Consider the following 18,054-nt stretch of genomic DNA (forward strand, 5'->3'; position numbering starts at 1 on the left):
TGCTCCGACCCACGTTCCCGCCCCTTCCGGCGCAGCCGGCCAATGAACAGCGCCCTGCACCGGGAAGAGCTTTGAGTCGTGTGGGTGTGCCTTAGAGCTGTCATGGCGGCTGACGGGGCAGTTGCTGCGTTTTTCCTGCTCCTCTGCACTGCTGCCGGCACCGCGTGGGGCTGGGAGCACCAAGGTGAGAGCTGTGGGACTCGGAGTGTGCCTGGGGGCCTTCTGGTGGAAGGAGCTGCGGGCCTGCGGCCGCCTTTTTTCCACTACTCTATTGCTGTGAAAACGGGGCGAGGGTCTGAGGAGTGGAGGCTGTGGGAAGGCCTCTCGTTGAGGGGGTTGAGGGGCTCTTCGGTCAGGTCGGCTGCTGGCTCGGCCGTGGCAACGGGTGGGGCAGAACGCGTTGGGGGGCGTTGAGAGCTCCGTGCGATTTCCCTCTGCCTTCAAGGGTAGGATGGTGGTATATGGCTGTATTGATCTCTGCTGCCCATTGCAGGGGTTCTGCTGCGGGACGTGCAGGTGCTCACTCTGCACCGGGGCCGCTACACCACAGCCCGGCGAACGGCTGCGGTCCCTCAGCTTCAGTGCACTGGAGGCAGTGCTGGATGCTCTGATATCCCTGAGGTTGTTCAGTGCTACAACAAAGGCTGGGATGGCTACGACGTGCAGGTAACAGTGGTTAAAGTCAGTTAAACTGATATGGCACCGTCCTCATACAGGGCTGGTAACTTGTGAAAGAGAAAGAGAAAGCAACCGGCCAGAGCGTTGCTTTTCTTTCTACTAGAGAGCAACTAAAGGTTACCCTAAATATGGAATACACTATTTGTGTGTGCGTGCATGTATGTGTATGTATATATATATAATTTTTTAATGGATTATCCATGAAGGTTTTAATGTAAAAGCACTGCCAGTCAAACCTTCATTGGCATTAGTTGAAATGTTGTTTGAATATATACAACCAAACCTTTGAGAATGCCCTTGCTTCAGTATTGACCAATGTATTCACAATTTCTAGAACATAAAGGATTACAAATATTTAATTATGTCACTTCTGCCCCTTAAAAAAAAAAAAATATTTTGAAGCTTTTATGACTTCCAAGTTAATTAGATTTCAGGATGATGAGTCATTGCAAGAGTTTGCCTACAGATATAATGGATGCTCCATCCCCGCAGACATTCAAGCTCAGCCTGGATGAGGCTCTGAGCAACCTGATGTAGGCATCTCTATTCTTTGTAGGGGACTTGGACCAGATGATCTTTAAGAGTCCCTTCCAACTCAAATGGTTCTATGGCTTGCTCTTGTGTGTTAGTAGTTTACTTTGGCATTTCAATAAAGAGCTGTTGTATTTGACACTACCTACCCTCCTGCCATTAGACTGACCAGGAATCAAAACTGAAGTTTATTGTTGTAATTGATATAGTATCATAAAAGTACAGCCCACTCGGAATTTGCAGTGGGTACTGCTATATGGAATTGTTAATGGAATGCTGCATTTTTCTAAGTGGGTATTTGTTACAGGTACTGTTCATACCAAAGTTCAGATGACTCAAGGGAATCTGAAACTGAGAAATTCATGTATATTCAGCTGCAAAATCACAGTCTATTGCTAATTGTCACCATTGAATCCCTAGTTATATCTAACATGATTTATTTTTTATATTGGTCTGAACGTAAATATAATCATGTGCATTGGTTTTCAGGCTTCCAAGGTCTATTTTTGTAGCTGTCATCAGGTCTGCATGGGTGAGACATTTCTTAAGTAACTGTCATAGACTGGATGGATTATTTTCAGAAGTGCTGCTGTACCCTAGAAAAGGAATACTTGAAAAACTTGTCCAGTGAAGAAATTGACTTATAACTCTTGTGTTCTAAACAATTAAATCACTTAACTTCTAGAGATTTTAAAGACGTTCCTAGCTATTCTCAGATTCCAAGCCCTTTTCAGAATAGGAGAGCTCAGAAGTTCCTTATTCTATTACTTTTTATATGCTTCCTTGTAGATTACAGCTTTGTCTGCATACATTTGGGAATGCAGGCAGATATTTTCATCCCTGGAGAAATAGCTGCTACTTGATTTTGTGTTTACTTTATAGTGGCAGTGCAAAGCGGACTTGGAAGACACTCTTCGTTTTGGACAAATTGAAGTGAGCTGTGAAGGCTATAATTACCCAGATGATCCTTACATCTTAAGAGGGTCCTGCAGTTTGCTGTTCAGGTTAGAGCTGACGAAGGAAGGTGAATGGAAAGCAAAGAACTCTGGAGGCTTTGGTTCTGGCTATTACACATCAACAAAGGATTCTTCTCATTCTGGTGCTGGAACAATTTTTGTAATTGTTCTACTGATCCTTGCCTTTGGCGTATACAAGTTTTTCCTTAGTAACCAACAGCCCCAGCAGAGTTTTGGTGACGGTGGCGGATTCGCTCGTCCTTTCTGGCAGAGTCATCAGGCGCCTCCTCCTCCTGGTTTTAAGTTCAGCTCCACAGGTAGGACTGTAAGCCATTATTTAGTGCTCTGAAACAAACATGATCTTAACTTCGGGATGTTCTTTCAGCTGTTGTGTTATCTCACCTGACTGTTGGCTTCTTCATAAATAATTTGCTAGAAATGAATATTATGTAGCAATCCTCAGTTTAACACGTGGTTTGCTATAGTCTCAGTGGTCAAACGATTTAGTTCCCAGAGCAGGTAACAGTCTATGCTGGACCTGCATCTTGCGTGGTGTCTTTCACTTGGAATTGGAAATTGTAGAAGTAGTGGCAAGACTGCTAGGAAAACATGCAGCTTTTTTCTTTTCCCAGAAAACTGGTCACTGTGATCGATAGTTATAGTACCAACAGCAAGTGAAACTCAGTCATCTGGTGTCCGACTGTTTAACCTTACAAATGTGTGATCCTGATGGCACTAGAACTCAAATTACCTTGCAACAAGACATGTGATCTCAATTTTTTTCCTGTTTTTTTTATTTTTATTTTTATTGTGAATTAGAGGAGTGGTCCTACCAAGCAATAGCTAGAAAGAATTAAGATTACTTAGTCAAAAGCTCATGTTTGAATAATATTAACAAACGAATGTTAACGCTTTTGTGCAGGTTACTCATGCCACTTGCCAACAGGGGGTGCCAGCATAGCTCTTCTTGATAAACTTGTGTGGCGCGTTTGCAGCGCTTTCTCTTACATACCTGGAGCAGAAAATTGGGGTTGGGTTATGATTCTGTGTTAACTAGTAAGTTTTGCAATTTGATTTCAAAATGGTTATTTCAGACAGCCTTTCTATTCTGTGTGTGCACCAGTGAGTAGACTTGTGTATGCGTGCCACTTGCCTCTGGTGGTATTGTGGTCAATACTGAGTTCTGCTGTACTGGACATAGGCAAACCAAAGTAAACATTCAGTGTGCGTGTGGCTTTAGTTTTAAAGGGAAGGATTGCTTTCTTTTTTTTCCTGCCTTGTTCCTTGTGAATTAATTCAACTAATGTGCTTTAGGTGGACAGGAGTCTGAAATCTAGCAAGAATAGAGCCTTGAAAATACCTTTTCTTTATTGATTTTGAAAATTGAGAAACTTGGTTGGGAGCCATGTGAGGATAAATTATCTGCCTTTAGTTTTAACAGTGGAGCAAAAGCATGCCTTAGAGTGTATAGGACTGTATCAGGCACACATCTGTTTTTGAAAATTGGGATGATAATGAAAAGTGAAGTAGTTTGCTTATTGATCTGAATATTTAATTTGCTTCATTTCAAATTCCCTTGGCATACAGAATATTTCCTGTGAAATCATTTAGCTAGACTGTATTAATTACTTTCTTGTATTAGTGGTTTGATGTGGTCCTGAATCTACTCTAGGTTTTATCAACAAAAAAGATTGACTTCTGAATCAGCGTTCAGCCATGCTGCTTTTGAGTAAATTAGCTCGTTTATCTCCCTGATTAACACAGCATAGTTTAATGGGTGTGTTATCCAAGGTGAGCTTATCTTTGTCTTAGTGCATTCAAAATGAAATCCAACATCAAGTCACACATAGAAGTCTGATTTCAACTGATAATGTAAGTCAGGATTATTTTCCTGTGATGCTTTATGATACTTGATTTCTGTTCCCCTGTCTGCCTGCTTGAGCAAATTAGTCTTTCTTCACTTTCTTTCCAATTTTAATCTAACTTGTCTGTTTATGAAATCTGCACGATCTGACTTCACTGTGTTTTGTAAACATGGAGACTGTGATACAGTGAAAGCTAATTTCTGGTGTAAAAATCTTTACCTCTGTTAGCTTGCTTCTGTTTGTTATTTTTCTTCCCCCTGCTTTCCAAACTTTAAGGGCACCTTTCAATACAAGCTTAATCAAGAATCAATTGAAAACAAAAGAGTTTAGTGTCTAATTTGCTATTATGTTTAAGAGGTGAGAATCTTATTGCGACAGCCTGAGGAGTAAGTGCTATTAACTGATACTTTTTCTATTTTCCATTTGGCTTAAGAAGACAACGGCTTTGGGACTCGTTCCAGTCATGAAACCAATTCAGGACCAGGATTTTGGACTGGCTTAGGAGCAGGAGGCTTGCTGGGCTACTTGGCTGGCAGTCAGAGGTAAAATAGAATGCTGTCAGATATTAAACATACAGGATTTCAGCTGGCATATTGTTTACATTTATGTTGTTTGTGAGTTTTCAGGTGTATATCATTCAGGCTGTATAATCCTACTGTTAGAACAGCTTTGAGGTACGATCTGTAGCTCTAGCAGCACAAACATTCTGAACACCTTTCTTGAGGAGAAAGATTTGAAGTTCTTGAGGTTCTTCATTCTACTTTAAGTGCATTCTCTGACCTGACTTGCAACTTTAAAATCAAATCTTGAGCAGTCCATATCCATACTGCTTTAAAATACAGATAAAAATATGAAGCACAAAGCCACTTGTAAGTAGTTCTCTTGTGTCAGTGTCATCTCTCCTGAAGTTAGTATGGCTGACACTTGCTCTTCTGCGATACTTAGTGCAATCAAACTGAACGGCCTTTACTCTCCAGTCTCCTAATGACCCGTGTATTGAAATCCAAAATGTAGTTTTCCAGAGGACTTGTAAGTCATGTGTAAGTTGCATTTTTGGAAAAACATAACATGGATGACATTCAAAAGCCATTTCAGTGCTGAAGTAAATAGCTACTGGTCATTGCCATATGCTTTGAAGAATTAAACATGCATCACTCTTCAGGAAACAGTTTAAGGGGGGGGATTTGAATCACAGAATCACAGAAACACCAAGGTTGGAAAAGACCTACAAGATCATCCAGTCCAACCATCCACCTATCACCAATAGTTCTCACTAAACCTTATCCCTCAACACAAAATCCAAACGTTCCTTGAACACCTCCATGTTCAGTGATTCCACCACCCCTCTGGGCAGCCCATTCCACTGCCTGACCACTCTCTCAGAGAAGTACTATTTCCTAACGTCCAGCCTAAATCTCCCCTGGCACAGCTCGAAGCCATTCCCTCTGGTCCTATCACCAGTTACACGAGAGAAGAGGCCAACCCTGCTGCAGTTTTAGCCTCCACTAGAAAAATACATGGCTTCTGCAGCAACTTTGCAGAACTCAAGCATTTTCCTGTAATTGCCAAAGAACTGCACGTATGTCAAGCCTAATCTTCTAGGAAGCTAATAATATAACAAATTCAATATAATTGCTTTTAGTTCTTAGGACTGGGAATAAGGGAAGTTGGGCAGGAGTGGTGAAGCGTCTTTCCTTCTCTGTGTGATGTATTTTCCTAGAAACAACAGGAGACTTATCAGATTGTCCCTTTATTAAGAAGTGAACATTTGAGGTATAAAGTGTTTGTTGTGCAGTCTTGGTCTCAAAAGTCAAGCAGCGTGCACCTGGACAGTGACTCATCAACAGCAGAAATAGTCTATAATTTCATTTTAAGTAAAATTTTAAAGGGTTATGGATAAAAAGTCAATCTTGTTCTACTGTGCTAACATTACTAAGGATTTTTAAAAAGTTAGGATACGTTTGAAGGTTTCTTGACTTGATAGTTAAGTATTTTAATATGTGATACTTCTATTTAAGCACTGTATGTATTTTGTACATACAGGTCTCTTGATGAGAGACCCCCTAGTTTTAGTGGCCTCTTATTTAAGATTAGTGGCCTGAAAACGTGTGAGTCCAAACACCTGAACAAACTTTCTAACTCGGGCTTCTTTTCTTTGAAAACAGTCCTTGGTCCACTGTTTTTAGGTTTTTTTCCTCCTCTTCTACATGCTCCTCCCCTCCTCCCACCCCTGCTAATGAAATCATTATCTGTAGAAACAAATCAGTGAATTGAAGATCGTGATGCATTGGTCTTACTGATCCTATCTTTAGAAGGTAGTTAACAGTGCAGAGGTATGTATTCTTTTCCCTTCTGTGGGAGGGATATAGGTAATACCAAATATATTTTAACTTATTTTAACTTAAAATCTCAAGTAAACTTTCCTGTCTGATAGAAACTGAGGTCAGATTTTCAGAAGAGAGGATTTATTATTTGCAATTGTCTGAAGGTGTCCTGAAGGATGAAGTTCAACTTTCTTTTGAAATTCTGCAGATGTTATCCCTGCTGTCAGGGTTTAATTCCTTTAAAAAGGGAGGTTTCTATGTTTGGAAAATATGCTTGCTTACAATTCTCCCTCTGATTAAGTTCTCTGATTAAGTTTGGTGCAGTTATACCTTAATTATTCAAAACGTCACTAATGAATTCTTTCCACCCTGTTTTTCTCATCAGAGCACAGCCACGTTCCTCGTATTTCAATACATGGGGAGATCCCACAGCTGTACCTCCAGTGTACAGACAGTCCAGCAATTCCACACAAGGCAGCAGTACAAGAACTGCATCTGGTAAGCCACAAGAATTTTTAACCTCCTAAAGCTTGAGAAACTTTGATCTGCCCAAAATGCACAGATGTTATGTGAGGTTCAGCAAGCATTCCTGGTTTTATTCTGGTCAAGACTTGAGTACAGATGGGCACATAACTGTTTCCTACATCTTTTTATCATAGAAGCAGAGCAGCATTGTGTGGATACCTACAGTAAGCATAGTAACACCTATATTAGGATGGTCTTTATCTGCATGGTTAATTTAAGACTTTCTCCTTTGGGACATGCCTTAGATGCATGCCTTTCTCTAGCAAGCATACAAACACGAAGCAAAACAACAAAAAGAAGTTTGTCTGCAATGAATATTTTTCTGGCCTGTCAGTCCACAACTAATGCTTCCTTTTGTAATTTTTGCACAAGTTTGACTTATTTAGGAGCTTTACCCTTTGGGGAATTGCAGAGAGCCAATTGGAATGGCTGTGATGGAGCTGTGACATTTTTTTATCCTTTGCAGGATTTGGTGGCACAAAACGGAGATGAAATCCTTGATGTTACTACATCTGAGTGATTAGACTGTACTAACCACTTTTTAATTAGCAGTAGCAGCTGTGAGAAGAGATATGAAGGACAAGGCAAAAAACTGCTCTCTTTCCCATGTGGAAATGTGATCCTCCACTATTGCTTTTCACCACAACAGATTCTTGAAAAATAAAAAATGAACTCATCCTGATTGAGATAGATGATGTTACGGTTGCTTATGAGGAATTATGGTAAACAGTTTATTGTTCTGGGCTTAATTTCATTTAGTGGGCTTGGTTTTTGTGATCCAGAGTCTGAAAGGCATAATGTCGAATCGTGCTAAAACCTACAGGTTGCTGTTCTTTGAAACTACTTCTGCATGTCTTTTAAAATTTGTATGAACATTATTCTAAGTGCAATCACCTAGTTGGATGAGGGTTTTCCTTAGTGGATAGGAGTAAAATTATGTTTCTAGAGAGAACAAAGTTAATGTTTCTCTGAGCTGTATGATTATTGGGGCCAAGACATGCAGACTTGAGCTTCACCATGTTTTAGAGTTTATCTAAGCACCCATGTGAATCTGGGGCACTTCTAGCCTGAATATAGCCCGAAGTGAAACAGTATGGTTCGTGGCCCAGAGGTTTGCTGGATGCCCTGTCCTTGGTGACATTAAAGGTCAGGCTGGATGGGGCTCTGAGCGACCTGTTGTAGCTGTAGGTGTCCTGTTCATTGCCCAGGAGTTGGACCAGATGACCATGAAGAGTCCCTTTCAACTCAAACGATTCTATGATTCTTTGTCTAATTTGGATTTTTCTTCTGGAAGACTGAGGCAATTTAAATTAAGGTGACTGCAGATGCCTTGCTCCTGTTGCTATTTTCTTTTTACTGCGGGTGTTAGTAGTGCTGTAAAAATGTCTACTGTGAACTGGCTTAGCTCCTGTCTTTCCTGCTTGATGGCCTGTCCAATGCATGATAAGCTGAAGATGCTCATTGCAAATGCAAAAAGGGCATAATGGGAGGTTTTGCCTTGTGAGAAGGAGCATATGATAAATCTTTATAGCCAAGTATAGCAATGTATTTCATTTGTGGAGTTCTTGCTTATTTGTAATTTGAGCTGAAACTTACTACAGTCAGTACTCTATTCACCAACTAATTGCTTATCAATGAAACTGGATTTTTTCTAATTGGGGAGGTTGAAGTGATCTCAATAATTACATGTTGTTAAATCTTTTGGATGTTTTTTTCATGTGTATTTGTATCTATATGATGTCTGTTTTCATGCATAAACCTGATGAGTTGCGCTGGTCTGCTGAACTTGTTCTACGATATTTTTTCACTTCTATTTGATAAAGTAATAAAAATAAGTGAATAAAGAGCATTTTTGTGTTTAAAGCAGTAGCTCAAAGCCTGCAGGAATGGCACTGGCTTTTTTTCAGAGTTGATCATGTCTCAGCAACTTCTTGATCGGTGTAATAACATCCTTTACCCTCAGCTGTGGAGCTCGTAAGCTGTGCATTTCATCTCAACAAAGCAATACTGCAAGTAGTTATTCTATTGATTGAGTTTTCAGTAACAAAATATTCAACCGTTTAAAGAAGTTAAGGAGTTCTTGTAAATCACAGTTTCACTTTCAAGTCTGTAGAAAAGCTCTGTCATGTTAATAAGTTCCTAGTTTTACAAGGTCAGGTTGAAGTTATGATCGCTGTTTTTGTTCTTGGTTGTGGATATAGCAAGAATCTAGGCTGGGACAAGAGCTGACAGATCTGCTTCTTATATTGCAAATGTGTCAACTCTTGCTAGAGTCATGGCCTACCAATCTGGGCTGCATTAGCAATATAAGATTTAAACTGAGGCCTGTGAATTTCAGCTTCAAAGCTTCTGTGATCGAAACGTCCAGGACATTGGTGAGTTTCCTGAATAAGAAGGACTCGTGGAATGCAGCTAAGAGTACATATTCACATGTGAACTTGGTCTTCCTTCCTGAATGTCTGCCTTTTGCTCCTGCACAGAGTTTGGTAACATTCTTAACTTCATAATTGGAAGGCATTTGTGGATCTCTAAAGTGTTAAACCATTTTGTATAATAATTGCAATTCTACTTTGCACTTGGAAATAGTTCTGCTAATACTCTTATATCCTCACACAAAGCCAAAGCTTATTACAGGAATGAAGCTCCTGGTTTTACAGCCGACTTCCTCTAAAGCATGTGATGAAAGAAAATAGGCACACAGAGATAAGTATTCTCTATCACTGTCTTGTGACTCAACTCCCAAGTCACATCTGGCTAGTTCAGCAGGCTCCTGCTATGCAGCTTGCTCTTTCCTTTGAGTGCAAGGTTGTGTTAGACTTCTCAACAAAGTGAGATGGTGTGTTTTGTGCTTTTTTTTTAATGTTCTGTGTTCATAACTTCATATCACTATGTTTCAGAAGAGAAGTAAAGCTGTGTGGCAGAATTTCCAGCAGTAGATGCTGTTTCACTGATGGATTGCTAGAACAAAGTAGCAAGCAATGCCTGCCTGCGCGGGCATATAAAAACTGACAATGCAACCTTTTTGCATTCTGCACTTAGGGGCAATTGTAATTGCTGTATTTCTGCCACCTCATTAAAGCAAGTTGACCATAGTTGTCAGTCTTCAGAATACTTATCAACCAGAGATTCTGTCACAGAGGTAGGCTAGCTGTCTACAGACAGCAAGACTCACACACACACACCCCTAATAGAGATGAAGTCTGTACCAACAGAAAACGTTGTTTCATGTTATATGTAATGAAACAGTCGGGCATTTGTTCTCCTTCCTTACATACGAGGGCAGTTTGGGGTAAAGTGCTGTTTTGGAGAGGCTGTGTCTTGTCATGTCTATTGGAAACTTTTTTTCTGCAGCTGATGCTCTCGATTTTCCAATATTCTTTCTGGCTACAGTAGTAGCCAGTAACTTTCTAATAGCTACTTTTGTATTGTAGCTGCCTTCTGGCCAATGCTAGTGAAAATGATCAACAGCCTGTGTTTCTTATCTCCCACTGTCTTCTGTCTCAATAGTTCCCTCTTTTCCTGCTGAGTGTCGATGTTTCTTCAGTAATTAAGTGACAAGTACTTGCAAAAAGTGCATTGAGATGTGAATGGCTGCAGAAGGTTGAGAGAAAAATCAATAGAGCAAACAAATTTATAGGCAGTGAATTGAACTCAGTGGAGATTATGGCTGTAAAAAGAACTTGTTTCAGTCTTCAGACAGATGAGTGCTTTTTGGCAGCTAGTTACTAAGGCAGATTAAGGGCTGATGTACTATCAGCTAGTAGACCTGATAACAGCCTTTCTGTCCTACCTTAGAAATGACTAAGAATTCTATGGCCAGGCAGCTGGCCTAGGGTGTGCTAGCTCAGCCACTTGATAGGCACACTATTTAAAACAACAAAACAACAACAAACAAACCTGCAGGCAGGTGTGTGTTTAGAGAGTCCATATGCTTCTGTAAATGCTGTGATTAGCGTAGCTGAAATATGTTGAAGTAGAATGGCTCTACAAAGCTGATCTTCACAATCAGAACATTTTATCAGCATTTTATTTTGTACCTGAAGAAGAGGAGTACTTTATTTCTGTGGGTTTGCATAATACTGACAGTGCTTTCCTCACTACTTCAATGAGAACAAGATACTTAGAACTGCGACAAGTTTTCTGTGTGATAAGGTTGGATCTGGTTAGAGCTCCTTGTAATTTGATAAACAGCTTGCAAAGTACTTGTATCAATAACAGGTGAAGTTAGATCGGTAGAGAAATTCATGTGGTTGGAAACATAGACTGACAAGCTGATTTATTTTGGAAATTGAGGTCAGAATCTGCTCAAAGTAAGCTGAAGCAGCTCAGAAAGCTGTTTTTGCCTTTGCTTTCAAGGCAGAGATGTCCTGTTCAACACCAATGGACAGGCACCTGCTGCTGACACCTACTGTCAGCAGTGAAATGCTACTTTTCTTATGGAAACAAATTCCATGTTCTCTTAATGATCTTACAGAGCCAGCCAAGCTGTGTGGGTTTGATACTCTCTCGGTGCACTTGTTTGGTTAAATCTACATGCTGTCCTTCTTAATAGGTGGAGTGTTCCTTTTTTTAACAAGGAGCTGTGGATTAGGCTCTAACTGAGTGAGCAGAGGTGAAACAGTGCAAAGAAATTGGGAGAGGAAGGCTGTGTTTGAATCTTGAAAGCAGTTATGCCCAAGATAGTAACACTTGCCCTTTAGTTAAGCTGTTGCAGCTGCTAAAGAGAAATTAGGATTTGGACAGATGCTGACTCTTATATTGCAAGGAACAGACAGCATTCTTTGGAAAACAGCCAGAGATCTTTAGAAAATGATGTTGGATGCACTGGTAAAGCCAATCAATGCAGCGAAGAGTGTTGTTGTGCTCTGTATCTGCAGCATGCTCCAAATCTGAGTGTTGTTGTGCTCTGTATCTGCAGCATGCTCCAAATCTGTACGTGACTTAAGTGAGCAGCATATACATTCAGCTGCTGGGTCAGGCTGTCAGTGCCACTTTCTTTCCATCATTGTCATGAAATGTTGGCTGTAGACCTAACCATGCATTTTCACAGTCTCGCTGGCTCAGTGCTGGGTGCACCTCCAGATCCTGTTTGGTTTACGAAACTGCTTACTATAGCACCCCATAAAGGTGCAAAGATAAGAATGAAGTTAAGTAAATCAGGGAGGGAGGCATTCTGTGACTGGCTCAGAAATCCCCAAATAACTTCATCTCGTTAATTGCCCTAATTTCTCACTAATAGGCTTTCTCCCTCCTACACAAGCTTACTTTCCATAACAACTTGCCTTGCTGCTTGAGTCCACTGGGACGAAATGGCTGCTGCCGGATGGGCACTGGGATGAAAATGTGGGGGCAGGGATGCGATGTGGTTTTTCCTGTTTCTTTTCTTACCTTGTGGGCAGAGTTTTGTTAGGCTGACATCAGCTGGACAGGTACTCAAGAGTAAAGAATGAAAAGGAATGCATTCATAACTGGGTTTTGAAACTTAATTGCCCATCTAGGTCAATCGGCACGTTTAGCTGGTATTGTACTGATGCAGACTGTGACTTAAAACTGCTGAAGCCCCACCGCTCATCCTGCGTGCAGAAATGCAAAAACCAGGGGCAGGGGCTTTTCCAGATGGTAAATGAGTATTCTGTCCTGTGGAGCTTAACAAGCACTGGAAGCCACAGCATCACAAAGAGTTCATCTTTCAGAAAAGCCTGTGTAAATCTTGGGAAGTGCACAAGAGGGGGTCATTGGTTAATTCTTAATCATTGTTAAGACATAGTTTCTGTCGATGAAACAATTTGCTGGAGGTGAAGTGGAAAGTCCAAACCATTTTTGTTTTTTTCGTTGTTTACCTAGACTACATTTTCCTTTCCACCAGTATAGTCACACCAGTGCAAACAGCAAAGGGTGGGAAGCTGGGCTGGAGTAAACAGTTACCTGAACTAATGAAGTGATACTGCATTCTCAGCGAAATACTGTTGTTTGATTTTTGGGTTTTTTTTTTTTCTTTTTCCACTTCTGCCACACAATTCAGAGTACCTTTCCCTTCTGTCCATTCCTGGGACTCCTTTTGTCCCTGCTATCAGATAGGGATCAATATCAGGGTTCCATATTTTCTGGAACTTGCACTGCAGCAGGTGCAGGGGATGGGCTTGGGCTGGGAAAGGAATGACTTAGGGAAGGAGGAAGAGAGCACGTAATGAAGGATGAGGTGAACGTGCCAAATGTGTATGTTCCAAGCCAGCAGGCGTAGGAAACCCTGTGAGAAGTGGCTGGTGGGTTAAAAACAGATGTGGTTTGGAAAATTAGGTGGAACTGCTGAACCTGACGTGAATGAGCCAGACTCTTCTCAGCAGGAGTTATTAAGAACAGACAGGCAGCATGAGCTGGGAAGGAAGGGAAAAAAAACAAAAAACGGATCGCGGTGAGAATGGCTGAGCCTCGCTACATAAACATGTATTCTTTCTGAATAGAGCCTTCCTCCGTTATTGTTCCTCTTACCCAATAATTGGCTTTGATGTCCCCATTACATGCTCTCTCCTCTCTACATAATCCCTGTCGCTGTCAATTAGCCAGTGGCAAGGCAAACAACAAAGAGGGCTATTGCTTAAGAAACAACTGCTCATCCAGGAAACTGTTGTCAAATACCAGAAGCACTGTTCTTTACTCTGGGATCCCCTGAGAGAAAAGATGCCCTGCTTCAAATACAGCTGCTGTAGAGAGGCTCCAGTTACACCAGCGCAACTTCTGCTTCCATAACAGAAAGGCGATTAAAACTGGGTTTACGCGTGGCAGCTGCTCCTCTGCTCAGGTTGTGGCACTTACTTCAAGTACGAAATTAATCTAGCCTTGACATAGTGCCTGGCAACTTTGTTTCCCCGCGTTAGGAGGCAGGAAGGGCTGTGCAGGACTGGATGCTAGGATTCCTGGGTGTGATGACGCCCTCTAACACAGTTTTCAGCTGCGAACTCAAGTGTGCATGGTCTACAGCACTCATCACGTTGAGGCCCTCCCTGCTGTGTCTTGAAGTCTTTTGGAAGCTGTAACATAAATGGGAACTGCTGGATACAGGGACTCTTTTGAAAGCGTTTAATTTCAGCTTCTGCTCACGCTTCTATGTCTCTCAAGTTTCTGCTCTTCTGTTTGAGAGCTTCAGCCAAAGCCACCATACATATGAAAAAGCAAAACAAATCCCTACGCTCCGTCAAAATTCACAGAGTCTGAATTAGCTCTGTACTGTTTACTCAGGCAGATGACTGCCCAATTCAGAATCACAGACGCTGGTCAGCCAGTTGTTCACCCGTTCCCATGCTATCTGTCCCATGTCCAGGCTACGGCCTGCAATTGCTCACACTTGGCTGCATACTGCAGGCAATACGTGCTTTATCTGGATCAGATGTGACTGCTGTGTGATCATGTTTCTACCATGTTAGCCAGATTGTATGTTTTTGGGGTTTGTGCTGGTTTGATGTGGCTTGGTGCAGCCTACAGAAGGACACAGGCCTGATCCAGGGCAAAGGAGCAGGGATGTGAACAGGAGATGCCACCTCTAGCAAGAGGTGTGAAGGCATGAAATTAACCCTTTATAACACCTCAGAACAGACGGGTCTTGACAGAATGTATTTGTGCTTTGAGTCAAGTGGCTGTGGTGTTTTAGGTCTGGCAGAGGCACCCAAACACTAGAATCATGGAATCACAGAATGTCCATCTCAAGTTGGAAGGAATCCACAGGGATCATTGAGTCCAACTCCTGGCTGCACACAGTACCACCCAAAAATCAGACTCTATGTCTGCTGTCCAGATGATCCCTGAACTCCAGAACTTGGGGCTGAGCCTGCTGCCCTGGGGAGCCTGTTCCATGCCCCCTGCCCTTTGGTGAAGAACTTTTTCCTGATACCCAACATTGCTTGGCCAAATCATTGCCACAGCAACTTGTAACAGGCTTACCATAGGACTCAACGTTGTTCTAAAAATGCTCTGTAAAACATAGTAATACTTTAATCTTCTGCTTGTACAGAAATGGGTTGCCCTGCGAATGGAAAAGGAAGTTTCAGTAAAAGCTTATCAGAAGGTTTTGCCTTATCTGAGCATGATATTTCATATTCCATGAAATTATGTCTTTGCTAAAGCAAACAGAAATTTGCCTCTTTCTCAGTATCTACTGCCATCCAAGAAGGCATCAAAACTACAGCAAATACAAACTGTTCTGTTTGTGTTTCTGAAAGAGCTAATAAAGAGCAGCTAAGTCTGGCTATCTGTATGCTGCTTCTCACACAAACTCCCTGAATTACGCCCTCTTTTAGCCAGCAAGGGCAGGTCATAAGAGCTAAAGTGGCATTTCCACCAGCACTTTGAATTGAGATAAACTGAATCTGCTGATAAAAGAGGTGATTTTGGGGAGGGTATTTTTGATGGATTCTTTTCTTTATCCCAATTGCTGCATAGATGCTGAAACTTTCCTGTTGGAACAAGATTCTGCACATGGTGGCCATGAGTCAGATAGCATTTGCTTTGCTGCTGGCTGCATGGCTGATTCAGGCTAGTTTAGAAAGTGCCCGGGGCTACCATGTAACTACCTTTCCTGACTGTTTTAACAGGCATTTTATTTTGGACATCTGGAAAGTCAAAGGACATTTTGCAATGGGCAGTCTCCAAATTTTGTTCTACTACTCAAAAGCAATGATTTCTTCCATTAGTGACATAGTGACAAAGCACAAAGCAGGTGGTGCTGCACAGGGCTGGACACTTTGGCCCACAGCAACCTTCGCACACAGTGTGTGTTATAAGGAGCCACTGAGACAAAACAAAAAAGAAACGGCCCCATCAGAGCACATTATTATAGAGTATGTATATGTGATGCCCTGAAAAGATTGTGCATTTTTAAAGAAAGTGTTGGGAATGTGCATTTTCCTGGTGGCAAAGCAGCTAACATTTAAGTTATTTTAGAACACAACAAACATAAGCACATTTTTAGAACATTAACATAAAGAGATGCGGCAAATTGGTGCACTTGCAGAGTAGCGAAGTTGAGAAATCTGGTCAGACAGGTTTCCTAAAAGATTAAGAGATCTCTGTGTAAGTGAGCATTAAGGTACTATTAAGATAACATTAACAGCAATGTTTCCAGGGATTTGGTCATTAGAAACAAAACAGAGGTAAACGAGACCATGCAAAAAAGCCCTTCCATATAAACAAACCAACCTATAGCAAATGGAAAGAACTTAAAGGTTACCTATGTAAAAAACAGTTGTGAAATTATCCACAAGGGAAAAAATCTGAAGTTGTATTGGGAATCTCAAATAATTTAAAATTCTTTAACTGTTACAAATGTTACAAATGTTACAAAAATAAGTGCCCTTATTTTTGTAACTGATGGATGCGAATATTGAAGTATGTTTTCTATTACAAACCCAGTTCCAACTCCCTGCTCCCCAGCTCATCCAGAATGAGAACAATCCATCTTATAGTTAAACGTTTCTTGTTTTGGCAGAAGTTTTTATTTACTATTGCTTTTTTTTTTTTCTGCAGACATTACAACCTTTGATGTGGCTCATTTCTTTCAGAGTACATATTCACTGCAGAATTATCTACATTCAAGCCGCCTGAAAGGATTCCAACCACAAAATGCTTGCTGCGGCCACTTCCGTGCGCTGCTACAATTTCTTGGGGTACACATGTGGGATTTTTGGAAAGCGCTGGGAGAACTGACAGCACTTGAGTGCTGGAGCCGCTAACGGGTTGTGTAACTTGAGTTTTAGCCTATAAATCTGATGGGGCAGCCACTAGAGTTAAGGGGGCTTGTGAATGGCTCAGGCTTGACTTACTGGTGATACTCAACTTACAGCTCAAAGGAGCTTTTCACCAGCGAACAAATCTTTTGTGTTGGTAAGGAGAGCATTGACCAAACATCTTTAGGTGAATAAGGCAACTAGGAAGAGAGACAGATAGCAGTAATGCACTAGAAAGCGAGACTAAATCTCTGTTGAAAGAGGAGATGACAGGCACAGCCTGTATTAACAGCAGAGCGCAGCTTTCATCCAAACATACCAAATGAAAGCAAGAGAAACCATTTGAAAGCCAGGAAGCTGGAGAAAGACACTCAGAAGGACACAAGTTTAAGATTTCAGAGTAATTTCCTTCAAATAAATCCACAACATTTACTACATCGCATGCTTCTTCTGGGTAAAGTGAACAACAGGCAGGCACTAATAGAAGTTGGTAGGATGACGTTGGCTTTAGGAACCAAGCACATATAAGTGTAGGTATGGCCATTCGAGAAGATTTGCAAGAACAGCTGGCATTTCTGTAAGTGCTAATGAGCTATATCCATTTTAGTACTTTTCTGGAGGAAAGTACAAAGTAGAACTGTAGGTTCTACAGTTCTTCACCAAACACTGGAAAACAACCCACAGAGGTGGGTTGTGGCTAAAGCAGACGTGTTTTAAACTGAGACATAACAGTGCGTACATGCTGTATGCATATTGGCTAGGAGAGTAGAAATGTGCATTGTGTGCAAAGAGGAGAAGGAATGTCTCATCGACTCGCATCTCTGCATTCTGCTGAGAGAAGATGAAACGCAGCTCTGCTTGAATCACAGAATCATGAAGGCTGGAAAAGACATCTAAGATCATCCGGTCCAGGCTCAAGCCATCCCCACCATGCCCACTGACATTGCACAGTGCCATATCTCCATGGTTCTCGAACACCCTCAGGGACGGTGACTGCACCACCTCCCTGGGCAGCCTGTGCCCCAGCATCACCACTGAGAAGAGATGTTTCCTAATATCCAACCCAATCCTCCTCTGGTACAACTTGAGGTCATCCCTTCTCATCCTACTGCTGCTACCTGGGAGAAGAGGCAGACCCCACACCACAACGTTTTTTTTGGACAGTTGTAGAGAGCCGGAAGGTCAAGAATCATGGAGATGTGACTTCGAGGGACGTGTTCAGTGGGCACGGCGAGGACGGGCTGGGAATTGGACCGGATGATCTGAGAGGTCTTCTCCAGCCTTAATGACGCTGCGTTTCTATGAGAAGCGCTCGGACCGAGACGCCCAGCGGTTCCCCTCAGACGGCGGACGGCACGCAGGTCACCCTCCAGCCGCACGGAGGCCCGGCTCGGCCACGCGCAGGGCGGCCCCGCCGCGCTTCCGCCCTCTCCCACCCCCGCGCCCCCCCGCGGCCGGG

At 42.0% G+C, this 18,054-nt stretch overlaps 1 protein-coding gene across 3 annotated transcripts; it reads left to right on the forward strand.

The window, feature by feature from the left end:
• Positions 1 to 66: 66 nt before the first annotated feature.
• Positions 67 to 16,997, forward strand: SARAF (store-operated calcium entry associated regulatory factor). 3 transcript variants are annotated; one of them, XM_042812339.1, is made up of 6 exons: positions 67 to 184; positions 494 to 666; positions 2,092 to 2,482; positions 4,464 to 4,572; positions 6,740 to 6,852; positions 16,396 to 16,997. In XM_042812339.1, the coding sequence occupies exons 1-6, from the start codon at positions 103 to 105 to the stop codon at positions 16,599 to 16,601; spliced, it is 1,074 nt and encodes a 357-aa protein (XP_042668273.1). In that variant the 5' UTR covers positions 67 to 102; the 3' UTR covers positions 16,602 to 16,997. The 3 variants fall into 3 exon arrangements, with proteins under 3 accessions (XP_042668273.1, XP_042668274.1, XP_042668275.1); XM_042812340.1 differs by having other exon boundaries at positions 4,467 to 4,572; XM_042812341.1 differs by lacking the exon at positions 16,396 to 16,997 and adding an exon at positions 7,346 to 7,565.
• The last annotated feature ends 1,057 nt before the right edge of the window (positions 16,998 to 18,054 follow it).

The sequence above is a fragment of the Centrocercus urophasianus genome, unplaced genomic scaffold (assembly GCF_019232065.1).
Source record: "Centrocercus urophasianus isolate 14NV4802_14NV808 unplaced genomic scaffold, USGS_Curo_1.0 seq_13, whole genome shotgun sequence".
NCBI classification, from domain to species: domain Eukaryota; kingdom Metazoa; phylum Chordata; class Aves; order Galliformes; family Phasianidae; genus Centrocercus; species Centrocercus urophasianus.